Source organism: Sphaeroforma arctica (assembly GCF_001186125.1).
Source record: "Sphaeroforma arctica JP610 unplaced genomic scaffold supercont1.417, whole genome shotgun sequence".
Lineage (NCBI taxonomy): Eukaryota > Ichthyosporea > Ichthyophonida > Sphaeroforma > Sphaeroforma arctica.
Window position 1 is genome coordinate 9356 of NW_014040141.1, and position 17916 is coordinate 27271.

Genomic DNA, 17916 nt, shown 5'->3' on the forward strand with positions numbered 1-17916 from the left:
AGGTTGTCACCAGAAAGGACGAAAGTATCATGAGTATGCGGGTTCTTAGCCTTTCCGCTTTAGTAAAGTGCGTATGGTTGGCCATGTACGCGTTGCTGTACGGAGGGCCGAATAATCGGTTTGCCGAAAGGGCACCAACAGGGTCCATTCAGGGGTCAGCCTTCGTTGCGAGTCGGCTCAGTAGATCCACTGTGCCATTGTCCTTGCTGTGCACGTGCAAGAAATACACATCTCGATCACGGCACACCTCCTGCCATCTGGCTTGACGCCGACCCGCGGGTCACCTGGAAAGAACTCTCTGTATCAAAGGGTTAGCATGGCCTGGTGATCGATGAAAATCGTAATCGGGTAGTGCGAGTCGACAAACACCGCCCAGTGCTTGTGGAACCCATAAACTTGTGCTAGCCACTCTTTATCCGTCACATGGCAGTTAAGCAGAGCGGCGGAAAACTTCGACGAGAAATAAGCTACTGATCAGAGCTCTCCATTTCGGAGAACGTGTATAGCCCTCGGAAAGATCAATATGCTCACATACATCCGTGAATTGGTACAATCGAGCACCGCACATATCTCTAGCCGTGTATTAATAGTGTTGAATACTTTCTGTTGGGCCGCGTCCAACTTGACACGGGCACGATACCATTCTTTGAAAGAGCTGAGATAAGCTTAAGGATGAGAAAGAAAGCATCGATTTGCCGCTGCCAGAACGCCAGAGTGTGATACCATGACCGGACGATCCAGGACGATCCCTTCCAAGGAGAGCAGTCAACCTGTCCGCAGAGATAGTGACGCCCAACTTTTAGGGCGCTTGTATTACCCAACGCGTACCTTCGACAGGCCGAATTGGATGTCGTACTTGCCACAGCGCTCGAAGAACGCTATGAGCTGATTTTCATGCTGCGACGCATCTACCGATGTGAGGACAATGTCGGCAATATACGACTTGATGATGCCTTTGAGTCCTTCAAAAATGGTGATCCAGTGTTTCCTGGAACCTCCACGAAACTTCGGTGATTCCAAACGGAAGGGCAAGGTGCCTCACGAGGTCTAGAAAGTCGAAATATCTTGACCTTGCCGTTCTAACGGGATTTGATTTAACCCATTCCCGCAGTCCACAACTGAGACCGACGGCTTGCCAGCTACATGCCCAAACATCTCACCCTCCGTGAAAATGTTGAACAGTTTCTGCTTCTGCTTAAGCTTCGCCTTTCACTTAGCAAAGTTCGTGCAGAAACGCCAACCGTCCTTGGTCTGAAGGGTAACCCTGGGGGTTTTAATTACCATCAGGGACTTGACGGACCATAGGACCTCTTCATCCTCTTGCATTGCAATCATCGAGCGGAAGGTTCTCATGGCTACCATTCCTGTGGTGATTACTGCGTATGAGAGGTAGTTGCTGCTTGTTGGGATAAGGTTGGTGGTTCTGCTGTTCACCACCACCTTTGGCGCCCTTTCGCTGGTGGTCATTGCCATTTCGATTGCCATTACCACCCTTAGGGCACCCAGCTGCTGGTTAGCCCCTTGGGCATTCACCTTCGTGCTGCGGCCACCCTTAATTTTGATGTAATCAACCATACAATGCCCAGGACTGCTGAAGCCAAATAAATTTAAAACGCCATGTGCCTCATTCAGCAAACCCCGCCGCTGACAACACATGCTGCGTGTGTCTAGATATTAGTGAGAATCTACAACCTTGATCTGGTCATTGACTTCCTCAACGACCTTCTCCAATAACGCCGGGTCGGCAATCGCCTGAGTTGGCAAGATGCCAAGGTTCTACGGCCTGAAGGGTTGAAATTTGCAATTTTATAGGTGCTAAGAACCAAATGTGAAATTTCCGCTGCTTACTCTGTATAAATTGTGTGCAAGTGAACAGTTTTATGCAACAAACTGAGATTGTGTAATCCATACTAAATTCATTTCAACGCTGTTACAAATAATCTATTCATATAAATCAGGTCTCCCGTCGTAGTACTGGCTAAGCTCGCAGCATTTTGACTTTCGGGGCCAGACGGAACCGAGCATATGTTTTGCTGAATACGGCCGTAGGAAAGAGTCAATGTTAGCATTCTGTGTATATATGCCCATTTACGTTTGGAACTAATGGTATTTACTTTGTACTGCAAACATACACATATACGAATATAGTTATCTTATGCACGTAGCATATTCTATTTTCAGTGATTTTCCTAATCTACTGAATTTCTTTAAAACCTAGTCAGACACACGTGTTGGAATTCTCAAAGTTCGTAAGTATCGGAATTTTTAATGTCCATGTGTCAAAATTCTAAATGTCATAGTTTGTAGTTCTTAGTATCTTTTAAGATTTATCGCTGAGCAATTCCAATATAGAAACTTATGCACCGTTTTTCAGCATCATGCAGAAGTTTAGGGTATCAAAATATGAAAACTTTTGTCCCCTTTTCAGCAATTTATGTCAAGACTTGTAGACCTATAAAAGCATGCCACGTGTTGTCACTGAATGAATGCGATACGGAGACGTACGTCCCATTTTCACCAGTATGAAAAACACTTAAAATGTGATAGTTTGTCGCTGCTTGATTGCAACAAGGACACTTTTGCCCTGTATGATAACAAATGAATTATAAGCCATCTATACAACAGACTATAAATTCAGATAGTAAAAAATATAAAACCTCTTGTCTCATGAGGAATACCGTTGAGAAACACATATAAAGGTGTAAAAAAAAATACATTTATTTAATATGTTTAGAACTCTTATCCATTCACTTCAATGCTGTTATCTCAATTCACATATAATATCTCTTGAGTTCATAACCCAAAACACAATTTTATTGAAAATTCATTTAAAAAAGAAGGATTGATTATTATAATTATTAATAATAATAATAATAAAATGTTAGATGATATAACATGTAAATAGAATATTCTAGGCGGGCATTGAAATATTCGTATTGTTGCTAATGAAAATGAGGGTCAATGGTGAGAAAGAAGATATGTCAATATACGTGATACGTTAAAGCATTTATACAAGGTATAAAGCATTTTGTGTCAATACACATATACCACCTATCAACGATAGTGATATATAATTCACAAGGGAGTGAACCACCACATACTATGCGTGTACAAGCTGATATACAACAGAACAGAAACACGCTTGTAATAAGCCCGTGCTACGGAGGAAATACAAATATATACGATAACATATATGTTCGCCTTTTGACAATTTGCAGGGGTCCGAGCAGACCTTTGACTTATGACCATATTGTTGATAACACAAATCAGCGCGGGGTAAGGTTTAGGACACAGGGGTTGCGGAGCAGCGTCTATATCGGACCGGAAATTCCAATCAAGATACTAACAAGGCATACACTAAATATAAAGACATGTATGAATTATACTTGATACACAAGGGACGACAAGCCTTAAACATGTAAATTTCTTTATGTATTGGTTAAAATCTGCATGTAGCATTAGACCCACATAGTTTGACGCTTAGCCACGTATGCATCAAATATATTGATAAAGTGTAAACGCATCGCTCAATTCAAACTATAATTTAATGCAACAAAATCAACGGGACTCTTTTGATGTTGAATATGTGTATACGGTCTACAAGTAAACAGCAAAAGTGTCTAGACATCTATTCACATGGTAAAAATGTGTCTAGATATCTAATCACATGGCTACATAAATTGGCAGACATACAGCATGCTTCGGATGAGCACATGCATATAGGCTGTACACACACGTACATTTCAAGTACACGGGTATTTTTGAGTAATATATGAGTCGACATACTTTCAATACTTACCGCGCGGATAAAAGATCAATTTTTTTGTAAAAAAGCCTTCATACTAAATTCTTTATCTGATGTTACTACCTACCTATATACATATCCATCAAACTCTATCTCGGGAAAATCCTCCTCGTCACTTAAACCCTCAGAGGGATCAATTCTACCTTCCGTCGAATTGTCAGCTGACATCGGACTGCTCTCTGCCAGTGCAACCAGTGTCGCTTCACGTTTTATATTCTTTTCCTTTTTGCTTCTCTTTTGCTTTTTGCTTTTCTTTCCCCCCCTTTTTTTAGTAGCTCTATCCATGGCCCCATCGACACACTCACTGCTGCTTTCCTTACTTCCAGAATGCTCGCTAGTGGATGGTGTGTGGCCATTCTTCGCAGCAGTCACTTCATCGCCGACCGTGCCGTTTCCGTCGCTCGTAGTATCAATCTTTCGCTTCCGGCTAGAGATTGATTTGTTTTCGGTGGTGCTTCCGCTAGTAGCTATTTCGGGTATAATGGTTTTGCTTTTTGTGCGTTTTTCCTGGAAAGAAGCATGCGCACTATCCATATCAACGGTTTGCTTGCAAGCGTCTAAATTGGCCGATGCATCGGTAGCTTTATCTTGTGCGTAATCCCTTGCTTTACCCTTGACAACGACAGATGCCCCATTGTATTTACTGGTGGCTGCCGTCTGCTTCTGACGCAGCACGTGTATAACACAACTGCCTGCCCCCGTGCGCTGATACTTTGGGGCTAGTTCGGTGGTTGGCACTTCCGAGCGTGTGAAGTGCTTGGCCGTTGATTCTGTGTAAAACTTTGTTTCCGCCAGGGGATGGTGCACCGGATATCTGAGAGGGTGAACGGCAAGTCACATGATAATGTTACTATGGCATCTGACTATGCACACTCGCGCCGTTTACCAGTGGTGACAGATATTGCGCAGGCGCTGCGCAGCATCTGCACTCGAGTACGTTCCTAGACAGAGGATCGGTACGCTATGACTGACAAAGTGGTTCGCAATATTTATGCATGGTCGACATTGTATGTGCAATGACACATCGGGTGACATGGGCAAATGTGCGATGGTGTTATATAGAAATGAGCGGATCAATCACCACTCATCGAAGTGAAGCTAAAACCCTAAAATTGTAGCTCGGCATACCAAGCCATGGTAATGTGGAAATAGATTGTTGAAAAGGGCCGCAAGCGTTGTTGATGAATCTTAGGGGCAATCCACTGTGATCAAGCACCTTATGACTTCGCACACATACATACACTGCGAGTAATACTGAGCATGAGTCAAAGACATCATGTGCGTGCATACCCCTCAGACGACTACGAAGGCTATCAAATGTAAATACAAACTATAAATGTAGTTCAAATGTGTGCCAACGTACACCTCTGCACTTCAAAGGCATCATGTGTGTGCATACCCCTCCGACGACTACAAAGGCTATCGAATGTAAATGCAAACTATAAAGGTGATTCGAATGCGCGGCAACACACACCTCTGCACATTCGCCAGCAGCACGAGCGTATTGGGTCCACTGAGTGCCACCAGTGTCCGCACCAGCTTGCGCCACTGTTTGGGATCGTTGCCATAGACCACATCACTGGCCAGGATGAGGTCGGGATGGCGGCCAGTGCCATCTGACACGGTGTGCAGAGCTTCTTTATCACCCCACACCAGTTTCTCCACTCGCGCATCAGTGCAGCCGTTAGATGACATGTTGTCGCGCAACAGTCGCAACACATCGTCGTCTCCTGATGCGTGGAGAGGTTGGTAGGTTTAAGATAAGAGGAGTGGACGCCAAATACGGATAGCACTGAAGCCGGAGACATATTTGTATAGTTTATGCTTGCTCTTAGGTGTAACACAGGCCAAGATGTTACTCCTAAAACCTGAACCCTGAAACAAGAATAGTCCTGAGAATGATACGGTACAATAAATTATGTTTGCTTGTTCGAATTGCAGCATACCCCCAAAACAAAGTATAAACATACAACTGATACCCACAATGTCTCTGATGTCGTGTTATATATCACAGGAACAAAGAATAAATATACAACTGATACCCACAAGGTCTCTGATGTTGTGAAAGTATATCACAGTGACATATTCTGTACCACCTACCGTCAGTTGCCACCATTCGGATCCCTAGGTTAGACGCGACTATAGATGGCAGCCCAAGACCTGCGCCAATCTCTACACCTGTCCTGCCCTGCCACACCACCGCACCGCCACTGGAATTGGAGTGCTCCGCGTCTGCGTTCCCCTCCACACCCTGACACGTCTTGCCATCCACGCGCATCTCACGCGCACTCCCATCCCACGCACCCTGCAGAGCGCACCGCAGTGCCGGTGAGGCCAGCGGATGGGCCACACGAGACAGCCACTCGGCCAACACGTGGCTGCCCTCCCACAGCGTCACGCCTGTGTTGCCTCTGCCATGGCCTCCGCAGTTGTTGTCCACGCGAGTGCGCACAGACCCTTCGTGGTCCTTGGGCGTCTCACTGGTCAGTGTGATGGTGTTGCCCAGAGCCGGGAATTCGTACTCAATTGTGCGCTTGGAAGTCACGGCCGTTGTTAATTCAGAGTCTGCACCTCCCATGCGCTCATAAGCGCCTACATACAATCCATAAGGCCATGTGGTGAGTAAACGAACACGTGACCATAAGCAGCGCAAGCAGCCAAGACGACATACATAACAGAGTTCCATAGCTTCCTTGCTGATTAAGTGTCCTTGAAAACAAGTCAATAGAGATTAAACGCTCACAAGCACGGGTGAAACGCCGTACATTCTACACACACTGATGTTCTGGATTTGGTTCATGTGTGCATGAAGGGGATAAAACGGTTCCGCGATAAGGTACCTCTGTATTATATATATATAAAAATACAATAGTACGCACATCTACAGAGCAAGCTGATACATAAGCCTACTGCATAACTATGGCAGCCGACCTTACAACGCCAACACACCACAAGCAAAATATACATCAACACACCACAAGCAAGATATACACCCCATAATCCTCTCAAAGAGTCAACACGAGTTATTCTTCCAAAAAATCAGCAATATATACATCAACACACCACAAGCAAGATACACACCCCTATATTTTCTCAAAGAGTCAACACGAGTTATTCTTCCAAACAACAACAAAAAACAACAACAATGAGTTGCATAGAATACACGGAACCATTTGACACACATTAGACTTCTAGCACTCACCGAGGAATTTCAGAAGCTCCTGTGAATTGAATGCACTGAGGCGGTCCCGGGCGGCTTTGCTGATGCGTGCCACCAGTTGCGGGTGGCCGTCAGCCGTCAGCCCCAGCTCACACAGCGCCCACGTGGTGTTGGTTAAGTCGCGCGGGTTGTAGTCCTGCAGCAGACACGCGGTCACGCGCACTGCTTCGGCGATGAAGGTTTGGTCTCTGATGTTCAGCACCGCAAAGGCGAACAGCAACATGGTCAGGTGCTGTGGCGTGTACTCGCTCGCGTTGTCCCTTTTCCCTTTTTTGAACTTTGGCTCATAATCCGCATCTACGGTCACGCGCTTCAACTGCCTCACACCCACACTCGACAGCACTTTAAACAGGTGCGGCGCGCGCACATCCAGCTTTGCGTACGCCCATGCCAGAAAGGCCACGTCTCGCGGTTCCTTATCAAAGTCACTGGTGCATGTCACTGCCCGTTCCGCAAAGACTGTCATCATGCGGTCGTTCTTCAGACCAACCTTTGCCATCGCATGCGTCGCCGTCGCCATCTGCTGGGCCGTGGCTGTGTCAGCTTTCTGGGCTGCGCAAGTGGCCAGCGTATTGAACACACTGTGATTGGCACAGGTGAGCGTCATGAACGCCCAAAGCACCATTGACAGTTCCTGCGAATTCATGCGCGCGCTGACGGCCTCGCACGCGCTTTCCAGCGTAGCCATCAGCGGCGCATTGGCGCTTAAGCCCAGCTTAGCAGCAGCCCACGTGACATTGGTGATCTGCTGGGCCGTGAAGGCATTGGCCGCCACCCACTGCGTGTCGTGGATGAGGCGTGTGGTAAGGTGGCTGATGCCTTCGCTGCACTGTGTTGTTGCGTCAGTGTGCTCCTGCAGCTTTGCAAATCCATAGAGCGTGTTGGCACACTCCTGTGCATTGAACAGCTGCGCGCGTTCTGCCACGGCAGAGGACAGCGCCGGCAGCACATCAGTCACCGCTGCCGTAGTGCGCACGCCCCATTCGCCAAACGACGCCAAACTCCACACCACATTACTCACTCCCTGCGGCGTCCACCCACTGCGGAAGTCTGTGCCTTTGTCCCTTCGCAAAGACGTGGCAATGTGCTTCGCTAAGCCTTGCACCAGGCCCGTTCGTTGCGCAGTGGTCTTGGCCATGCCCCACAGCATGTTGCTGAGCTCCTGCGGTTTGAACTCCTCAAAGTGCTGCAGAGCCGCGTGTTGCACACTCTCCTCGAGCGGTTCATTTCTGATTCCTAATTTGCCGCATGCCCAGAGCAGCCCCGACAACTGCAAAAGAAGGGCAAAAAACTGTGTTAAGGTTTTGAGATGGACGATAATGCTGACTGACTACGTGGCGTTTCCATGGCAATATCAATTCTACTAAAATCCGCTGGTCAAATTCCGCCTCAACACGGCGCTGCCTTGGGCGCGTGCTATGTTACGTTCAGCACATGCAGCATCCACTCCTTTGTAGCCTCAAGTACGCGATGTCAATGCTGGCTGTGAAACTTAGTCATAGAGCGAGGTGGCAATAGCAGCAACCACTGACATGATCACAGACTAATTAGGTTTGCATACAGAGGAAAAAACCCTCAAGATCTTAGATTTGAAATTTTTGCGTATTACTTCCGCTGATACAATATAAATACGTAATACATGCATATGAGTACGAAATGCATGCATATGGGTACATAATACATGCATATGAGTACATAATATATGCATATGAGTACGTAATGCATGATTATGAGTACATAATACATGCATAAGGGTACATAATACATGCATACGAGTATAAACACTTGTACATGACCACATAATATACGCATATGAGTATACAATACATGAATATGACTACATAATACATGCATATGAGTACATAATACATGCATATTAGTACACAATACATGCATATGGGTGCGTAATGCATGCATATGAGTACGTAATGCATGCATATAAGTACATAATACATGTATATGAGTACATGATACATGTATATTAGTATATCATATATACATATGAGTACATAATACACGCACGTGACTACATATTACATGCACATGAGTACATACATAATACATGCGTATGAGTACATAACACATGCATATGACCACATAATACACGCATATGAGTATATAATACAAGCATATGTGTATATAATACAAGCATATGTGTATATAATACATGCACATGACTACATAATACATGCATATGAGTACATAATGCATGCAAATGAGTACATAATGCATGCATATGAGCATAATACATGCACATGAGTACATAATACATATATATGAGTACATAGTACATGTATATGAGTAAGTAATGCATGTATACGAGTACATATTATATACACATGAGTACATAATACATACATATGAGTACATAATACATGGATATGAGTACGTAATACATGCATATTAGTACATAATACATGGTTATGAGTACGTAATGCATGCATATGAGTACAGAATACATGGATATGAGTACGTAATCCATGTACACGAGTATATATTACATACACATGAGTACATAATACATACATACGAGTACATAATACATGCATATGAGTACAAAATAAATGCATGAGCACATAATACATGCAAATGACTACATAATACATGCATATGAGTACATAATACATGCATATGAGTACGTAATGCATGCATATGAGTACATAACACATGCAAATGTCTACATAATATATGCATATGAGTACATAATGCATGCAAATGAGTACGTAATGCATGCATATGACTACGTAATGCATGATTATGAGTTCATAATACATGCATATGAATACATAATACATGCATATTAGTACGTAATACATGCATATGGGTACGTAATGCATGAATATGAGTACGAAATGCATGCATATGAGTACATAATACATGTATATGAGTACATGATACATGTATAGTAGTACATAATATATGCATATGAGTACATAATACATGCACACGACTACATAATACATGCACATGAGTACATAATGCATGCATATGAGTACATAATACATGCACATGACTACATAATACATGCATATGAGTACATAATACATGCATATGGGTACGTAATGCATGCATATGGGTACATAATACATGCATATGAGTACGTAATGCATGCATATGGGTAGATAATACATGCATATGAGTACGTAATGCAGGCATATGAGTACATAATACATGCATATGAGTACGGCATGCATGCATATGAGTACATAATACATGTATTTGAGTACATAATACATGCATATGAGTTCAGAATACATAGAAATTATTAGCTGATCCAATGCATGTATGTATCAGATATAAGAATACGATGTTGCAAAGCAGCAAGCTAGTACTAAGCTTAAACTATATGAGAACAGTTGTACCATACAGGCAGATAGATCACATATACTAATGTGAAGCGAATGAAAGCATGGAATACAATTTCATCGTATATACACTACACACACACCCATGAGATTATACTATATCAATGATACCAGTTTACTTTTACGCATCCCCATTCGTGCATCATATTAAAACATAGTACACACACACACGCACACACACACACACACACACACACACACATATATATATATATATATATATATATATATATAGACGTACTGCAGTGGCTAGCTCTACACACCTGCCTAGCCTCGCAGTCCTGCGGGTTGGTTTGGATGTGATGCGCTGCTTTGAGAAGTAGCGGCTGCACATCATATGAACTGTTGGCGTTGAAGTCGCGCGCTTTAGCCAGTCTCTGCAACGCAGTGGCACAGTTGATGAGGTTGAAGTCATCTAATGAGCTGTTGATTACACCGAATATGCTGCGAGCGTCGTTCAATGTGGCGAGGCTTTTGTTGTAGCCCATCTGTGACTTCGACACCGATCCTCCGGATTTACGCGGAGCAACGTTGCCATGACGACCCGTTCTCGCGTTCCCATGGTGTACCCCATTGTGATTCGCTCCGCCCTGTGCACCCCGATGCGACCCAATATGTTGCGAGTTCATGTGATGTGCACTGTTGTGTTGTGTACCTTGCAATGTAGCTTTGCTTTCTGTATTTGTCTGAGGCGGTTTATTGTGTGTGTTATTCGCTCGACCTTTGTTAGGACCACCACGCGTTCGTGGCACGATGCTTTTGCGACCCATCGCCAAAGTGATGATAAAAAATGGCGAGTTCTCGCTGGCAAACTGCTGCTATTACCAAAACGTTCGCATGCTAATACACATGTCTCACGCATATACACCTAACACCACTGCTACACTGCAACGCACTCTCGTGTGACACTCTGTAGCTTTATATTAGTTATAGTATTTAAATATGTCAGCCTATTCAACGCGAGGTGCACGTGCAATCTCTGTCATCGAGTGCGCCAAAATAATCACTTGCCTAATCTGGACATTCTCGACATCATCGCCTATTTTCAAGTATGTTTCCCCAAAAGGCCCAGAGTCCCAGACTCCCAGAGAGAGGAAGATCCGTAAATACACTTGTCATAATATTTTAAAATACATCTGTAGTCACCAAGCACTTGCGCAGAAGATAGAATATAAAGGTAAACGTACAGGTAAATGCACGCAAGTGATCCTACAAACACACACAAGTGTCACAAGTCATCATACAAATACACACAAGTGATCGTGGCTTATTCGCAATCACCCGTTCACAATGGCACGAACTCTTGTGACACAGGCCTTTAGGCTTAGTATAGGTTTACCCTCTACCCCATGGAATCACACTCGGTACAGTGTATTTACAAGGCTCAGTGCGGCACAGGCACATTCTGGCCGCACACTCACCTCCTGTGCACACACCCCGTCAAACAATGAAACAGACGAGTTCACACGACACAGCAAACACTACACAGTACGAGCCATTGGGCGCAAGAGTGCGTGTGAGATCACCTGCAACACAGGCCACACACTGGCCACCGACGTCCCAAAGACAATGGGCGGGTCCGATGCCGCACCCCAACCGGTCGAGCACTTACTGGCAGCACTGTGTGGGTGCGCACAGGCCACGGCGACTTTCGTGTCACGCATGATGACGCCCAGAGTGGCCATTGACCGCATTGAGTTCAATGTGCGTGCCACGAGAGACAGCAGGGGGGCCCTTCAGCTGCCCATTGACGCTGTGCCCGATGTGCCGTCGCGTTTGCACACAGTGGAAGGGACGGCAACGGTGGTCATGGCTCAGGGGAAGGCAATGACAGCGCGGCAGTTGCAAATTTTTGGTACTCAGGTGGAGGCTAGATGTCCTGTGGCCAATATGCTGCAGGCCAGTGGCTGTCGCTTACGATTCGAGTGGGTGGCAGAGAGTGCCTGAATGGTCGCACCTTTGAATGCACTGAATGGGGTGGCGTGACGTTATAATGACATGTGGCTGTTTGTTCTCATTCGATTGCAAGGGCGTGCGAAATATAGCGTTAGAGTCTTGAGTCTCATTTATATTTGGCATCACTCGTGCCCGGGCCCTATTGGCCGAGTGCCTGACCTCACTACGAGAACCATAGCACTAGAGATATTCAACCGCAGCTACTGTGTGTTGCCTTTCCGGGGCAAAATGCACAATGGCGTGCACGTGCAACTCTTGTACTTTCGGCAGTTGTTGCTTGCGTAGTGGTAGTTGTTAGTGTAACATCTGATGATCTGCCTGTGTAACATCTAATGGTCTGCCTGTGTAACATCTAATTAATCTGCCTGTGTAAAATCGAATGATCTGCCTGTGGTGATGTGCAGACAGGTGCCACTGCGGTTCTGAGTGTTGCAGGAACGAAAGCACCTGCACCAGATGTCATTCCTATCGAACCAATGCGCTGTGTTTGGATTAACTTTGTCAGTAACTTCTATCGACATCCATGGGCTGGAGCTGCTCTATCGAGGTGCCCATAAAGGTAAATCAAATATATGTTAGAAGGCAGGCACAGCACCCCAGGTGTATCTGTCCATACGCCTAGTTAGACGGTTTAGCGTTGGAGCTGTACAATTGCACAGAGAGGACAATCTAAGAATCAATCGAACGACATGTCACCTCAGTGCGATGTGTTCAATAAAGTGCCCACAAGTCAGTACCCTCATCTTCCACTGCGTGTTTATTTTTTATACGTGCATATAACTACCCTCCTGACTTGTTCGCATGTGATTTTCACGTCTAGATATTCATATATATATGTACGACGGATGTATGTCTACAAGTATATGAACATAACGCATAAGCAACGATGTGCTCGTGTTTATCTTAATATGTGAGCACAAGGTTTTGATTCTTCAGAGTCTTCAGTGTGTAAGGCCACAACTGATCACGAACAAAACAAGGACTTGACCAAACTATTGTGTATAGGTGTATAGATATATATATATACTACAGGTGTGGTACGACAACATGTATGTAGCTGAATGACGATACGAATTTTGATATTGACTCATACTGTGGAGTGATTGATTGAAAAGGTTGTTGTTGCTGCCCATGACAAGATTCAATAAAGTACAGTTTTATGCAATAGATGTATAGATAACCAATAAATACATAGATAATCAATACATACATAGATAACCAATACTTATATAGATAACCAATACATACATAGATAACCAATACATACATAGCTAAAAAACCTATATATGCCAGAGGTGGCATATCCCCTGAATGCGAGAACGGTGGATATCTGTAGCAACGATGTACTAGTGCGAGACTACAATCTATGTAGCACAGTATGCATACGCACTATATGACATAGTATGCATACCTACTATCTAACACATAGTATGCATACCTACTATATAACACATAGTATGCATACCTACTATATAGCACAGTATGTACACCTACTATATAACACATAGTATGCATACGCACTATATAGCATATAGTATGCATACCTACTATATAACATATAGTATGTATACCTACTATATGACACATAGTATGCATACCTACTATATAACACATAGTATGTATACCTACTATATAGCACAAGGTATGCATACGCACATAGCTAGGTGTACCAACGATGTAACATCGCTACATTGGGATATCCTCTGCCCCTCGAGTGGAGTGACCGATAACGGCAGTAGAATTGGTCGTCACGCGCACTATTTGATTGCAGGATGAGAGTCAGCTATTATGCTGCAAAGGACATCGCGCCACCGTCGTAACGCGCTTTCGAGATCACCGATTGGTATTTGCATCACCGTATCCGAATGAATCAGTTTTTAGGCACATGGAAACATGGTATGACTTCACAAACGTGTAAAACGCTAACTATCATCTTCAATATCAACTAAGAACGATCAAATCACCTAAGCTACACGTGCTTGTGCTTGTAACATACATTCGTTGGCTCAGGTCCATCTATCTGATTGCTTGTCCTCCGTTTATTATCTTACTTTAAACACCGGCTAATATACATACGATTGACGAATGAATTTCAGTATGCTATATTGGTCATACAAAGTCAATTTAACAGGGATCGAAAACGTCGTATCGACAAAATCCGGAGCTGAACGCAAACAAGTGAGAACCAATCGAGCAGATATCAGCAATGCGAGTAAGCGGTACCACTTGACCTCGGCCTCTCTGTCAGACACTCACATTAATACTTTTGATAACATTTCAACCACATCTGACATAGAGCGTACATGCATCATGGCCAACTACCCAATCAAGTCAAGTACTATTATAAACAAGTCAAGTCAAGCACAAATATAAACCCAAATTATATAAACCCATGATATATAAACCCATGATTACAACCACTCGTACTAACATTCTATCTCAAGAACCCCATGCACTATGATGACCAAATACTCAAGCACTAATAAAAACAAGTCTCGTCAAACACAAATATATCCCAAATTATATAAACCCTTGGTATTTAAACCCGTGATATACAACCACTCGTAATGAATTCTATCGCAAGCACCCCATGCACTCTATCATGACCAACTACTCAATCAAGTCAATTGCTAAAATAAACAAGTCGAGTCAAGCACTAATATACACCCAAGTTATATAAACCCATGATATACAACCACTCGTAATGAATTCTATCTCAAGAACTTCATGCACTCTATCATGTTCAACTACTCAATCAAGTCAAGTGCTAATTTAAACAAGTCAAGTCAAGAACTAATATAAACCCAAATTATATAAACCCATGATATAAAAACCCATGATATACAACCACTCGTACTAACATTCAATTTCGCAATTGCAATTGCAGTCCCCCCTGCGCATGACAGGCACACCTCAGAACGAACGATACAATATAATGCAATGCTTATGAATCTGTACTGAAATAGACATCGATGGTGTACAACATCTACCCCATCCATCAATACAACTACTCACTAGCACATGATTGCTGGTTGGAATTTGTCTTGTGCTCGGTATCCGTGTGAGCGTCGCAGAACAATTCCGTACGTATATGTATATCACTTCATTACGTATAGGTACATCACCTTCGTCCTCATGCCAATGATTCGAGAAGTACAATTGGAAACACAGCTCATTTGGAAGTTAAGAACTCTCTGACCTGTCGTTGTATGAGATTGGCCAGATCACACGTGGTGGTTAAATACTATGTGTTCAAATATGAAAACACCCAGATGTGTCGAGATCAGAGTGATATAAATCGGGGGTTAAATGGATATAGTATTGAGCGGGCGACAGGTTAATAAGCTTTGTAGACTTGTGAGTTCGGTTGGCTGTTGGCTCTGTTGATGACTAAAGTGTGTCTGCGAGAGGTGGTACATCATCATACGACACATCGACGCAACAGAAACGACTTCCATGGCATTGCAGAGGCATTGCAAAGGATCCAGAATCAACGGACCAACATGAAAACGAAAAACCGATCCCAGCTAATGGTTTATTGCGTTTTTAAGACTACAAAAGCTTAGTAATGTAGGCTGGCGCACTAGAGGCTGTGCATGAGCATTGAGTATTATATCAGTGTAAAATGAAAGCCTTCTGCACTCGCCACAAGCAGCCCTCACACAGGACGCAGACACAGTAGGCACTATCTCATGACACGCTGCACCTGTGTCTCCCTGTCTATAGCACACCCCAACATATGCACCCCCCCCCCCAGCCTATGAATGATGTCTGATTCTTTGGTCAACCCTAGGAACGAAGTCTGATTGTTTGGTTAACCCTATGAATGATATCTGATTGTTTGGTTAACCCTGGGAAAGATATGTGATTCCTTGGTTAACTCTAATAACTGATTGTTTGGTTGACCCTATGTATGATATCTGATTGTTTGGTTCACCCTATGGATGTTTGACCTCATGGATGATATCTGATTCTTTGGTCAACACTATGGATGATATCTGATATTTTGGTTAACGTTATCAATGATATTCTTGGATAACGCTATGAATGATATCTGATTCCTTTTATAACCGTATGAATGATATCCTTGAAGAACGCTATGAATGATGTCTGATCCCTCGGTTAACCCTAAGAATGATATGTGATTCTTTGGCTACACATGCCCCGCATGTCTTGTTCGCTGCATGATCATGTATGTATGGTACAACAGAACGAGCGTTGCGCCACCTAATTTGTCCATCGTGCTCAAAAGGATCCACGCCTCCAAGCCAGTGAAGTAAGCGATAGTGTAGCTTCAACGGCTGCTGTGCACTTTGCCTGTGTATGCTTACAGTAATAAGAGCACCCAAACGATCGCAACACCATGCGGGAGTCATCTGTGGCATAGCTTGAAGGCTTGCTAAGACTACACTTGACTGGTACGCAGTTGGATGGCTGAGCAACTGACACCATGAGTCACAAACCCGACAATCCTGAACACACACTGTGACATCGATGTGCACTTATGCACAACAAGTGGGCGCATCTTGTACGAGTACATGGGCGTACACAGTCTCCGGACTCAGCAAACGACGTTTCTCTTGCGAAACAACGGAATTATTTAACTTAACCACACGGACGTCTCTCTGGTGTCTTCCACCTCCATTTGACTTAACCACACGTGCGTCTTCCTTCTGTCGTTCACCTCCATTTAATTTAACCACACGTACGTCTGCCTTTTGTCTTTCCCCTCCATTTAACTTAACCACACGTAGGTCTCCCTGGTGTCTTTTACCTACGAGCGTCTTACTACCTTTGTTACGTACCACGATGCATCCGCGTGATCCCCAGCTACCATTAACTCCATCTCTATCTCTTCTACATGTACATATACATGTAATGTAGTACGTACGTGTGAGTGCACACGAATGCCCTTCCAAGCACCTAGCATAGGTTAGTGCCTTCTAAACACTATGCTACGAATGCATATGATTGGTCAAACAGTTAGCGTTTAATCCAAGCACAACCCTTCAGCCTGTCCACGCCTATATCTACTATATTATGTCTTGACTATGCAAGCACTAATACACTTCGGAATCGCATCAATACGCGTGCCTTTCCCCGCTCCCCTTTCCCGTGAAGAGTTCTTCAGCCCACAAGTGTATCCTCTGTCAAGACGGTTCACGTCTCCAATCCAATGCCACATCGCACTACGCTAATACCAATTCCTTGCACCCACCTGAAGCAAATTGACAGAGACGCCCACACTTTCATCCACCAAAAGCCCAGTGAGCGTCTAGCCGAGCCAGCGCTCACTCGTAGATCATCTGCACTCATTCTTAAATCATATCCATTCGCCTATAAATCGTCTTCACTCATTCTTATCATCTGCACTCACCCCTAAACCATCTCCACACGCGTTTGAATCATCTTCACTCATTCTTGAATCATCTCCACTCGCGCTTAAATCATCTCCGATCATTCTTATGTTCATACCCCAACATCGGACGCAGCAGGTCGAGCATAGGCACCGCTCACTCGTCACCATAAAGCAGCACTGCAGTGTCATGCCCATCCATGACACTGCAGAG

General features: G+C 44.1%; 4 protein-coding genes across 4 annotated transcripts; 1 reads left to right on the top strand and 3 right to left on the bottom strand.

Annotated features, from left to right (window-relative positions):
- Nucleotides 1-1209: 1209 nt before the first annotated feature.
- Nucleotides 1210-1575, bottom strand: SARC_06051 (hypothetical protein; the record flags this gene model as incomplete). The annotated part of the gene is made up of 1 exon (XM_014300055.1): nucleotides 1210-1575. The coding sequence occupies one exon, from the start codon at nucleotides 1573-1575 to the stop codon at nucleotides 1210-1212; it is 366 nt and encodes a 121-aa protein (XP_014155530.1).
- A 2267-nt stretch (nucleotides 1576-3842) lies between these two features.
- SARC_06052 (hypothetical protein) lies at nucleotides 3843-11293 on the bottom strand. The gene is made up of 5 exons (XM_014300056.1): nucleotides 10654-11293; nucleotides 7008-8295; nucleotides 5906-6397; nucleotides 5280-5535; nucleotides 3843-4619 (listed from the first exon to the last, which is right to left on the bottom strand). The coding sequence occupies exons 1-5, from the start codon at nucleotides 11158-11160 to the stop codon at nucleotides 3869-3871; spliced, it is 3294 nt and encodes a 1097-aa protein (XP_014155531.1). The 5' UTR covers nucleotides 11161-11293; the 3' UTR covers nucleotides 3843-3868.
- Nucleotides 11294-11539: 246 nt separating this feature from the next.
- On the top strand, nucleotides 11540-13087 carry SARC_06053 (hypothetical protein). The gene has a single exon (XM_014300057.1). It carries the CDS (start codon nucleotides 11681-11683, stop codon nucleotides 12335-12337), a length of 657 nt encoding a protein of 218 aa, XP_014155532.1. The 5' UTR covers nucleotides 11540-11680; the 3' UTR covers nucleotides 12338-13087.
- A 3761-nt stretch (nucleotides 13088-16848) lies between these two features.
- SARC_06054 (hypothetical protein) lies at nucleotides 16849-17873 on the bottom strand (the record flags this gene model as incomplete). Its single annotated transcript, XM_014300058.1, has 2 exons — nucleotides 17565-17873; nucleotides 16849-17203 (listed from the first exon to the last, which is right to left on the bottom strand). The coding sequence occupies exons 1-2, from the start codon at nucleotides 17660-17662 to the stop codon at nucleotides 16849-16851; spliced, it is 453 nt and encodes a 150-aa protein (XP_014155533.1). The 5' UTR covers nucleotides 17663-17873.
- Nucleotides 17874-17916: the final 43 nt, after the last annotated feature.

What these genes read in the sequence shown, in the direction of transcription:
- SARC_06053 (XM_014300057.1), top strand. Translation starts at nt 11,681, where the DNA reads ATGGCACGAACTCTTGTGACACAGGCCTTTAGGCTTAGTATAGGTTTA.
- SARC_06052 (XM_014300056.1), bottom strand. Translation starts at nt 11,160, where the DNA reads ATGGGTCGCAAAAGCATCGTGCCACGAACGCGTGGTGGTCCTAACAAA. An exon ending in CCGAATGGTGGCAACTGACG is followed by an intron (nt 5,536 to 5,905) that starts GTAGGTGGTACA and finishes TCCACGCATCAG; the next exon opens with GAGACGACGATGTGTTGCGA. An exon ending in CTGCTGGCGAATGTGCAGAG is followed by an intron (nt 4,620 to 5,279) that starts GTGTGTGTTGCC and finishes TCACCCTCTCAG; the next exon opens with ATATCCGGTGCACCATCCCC.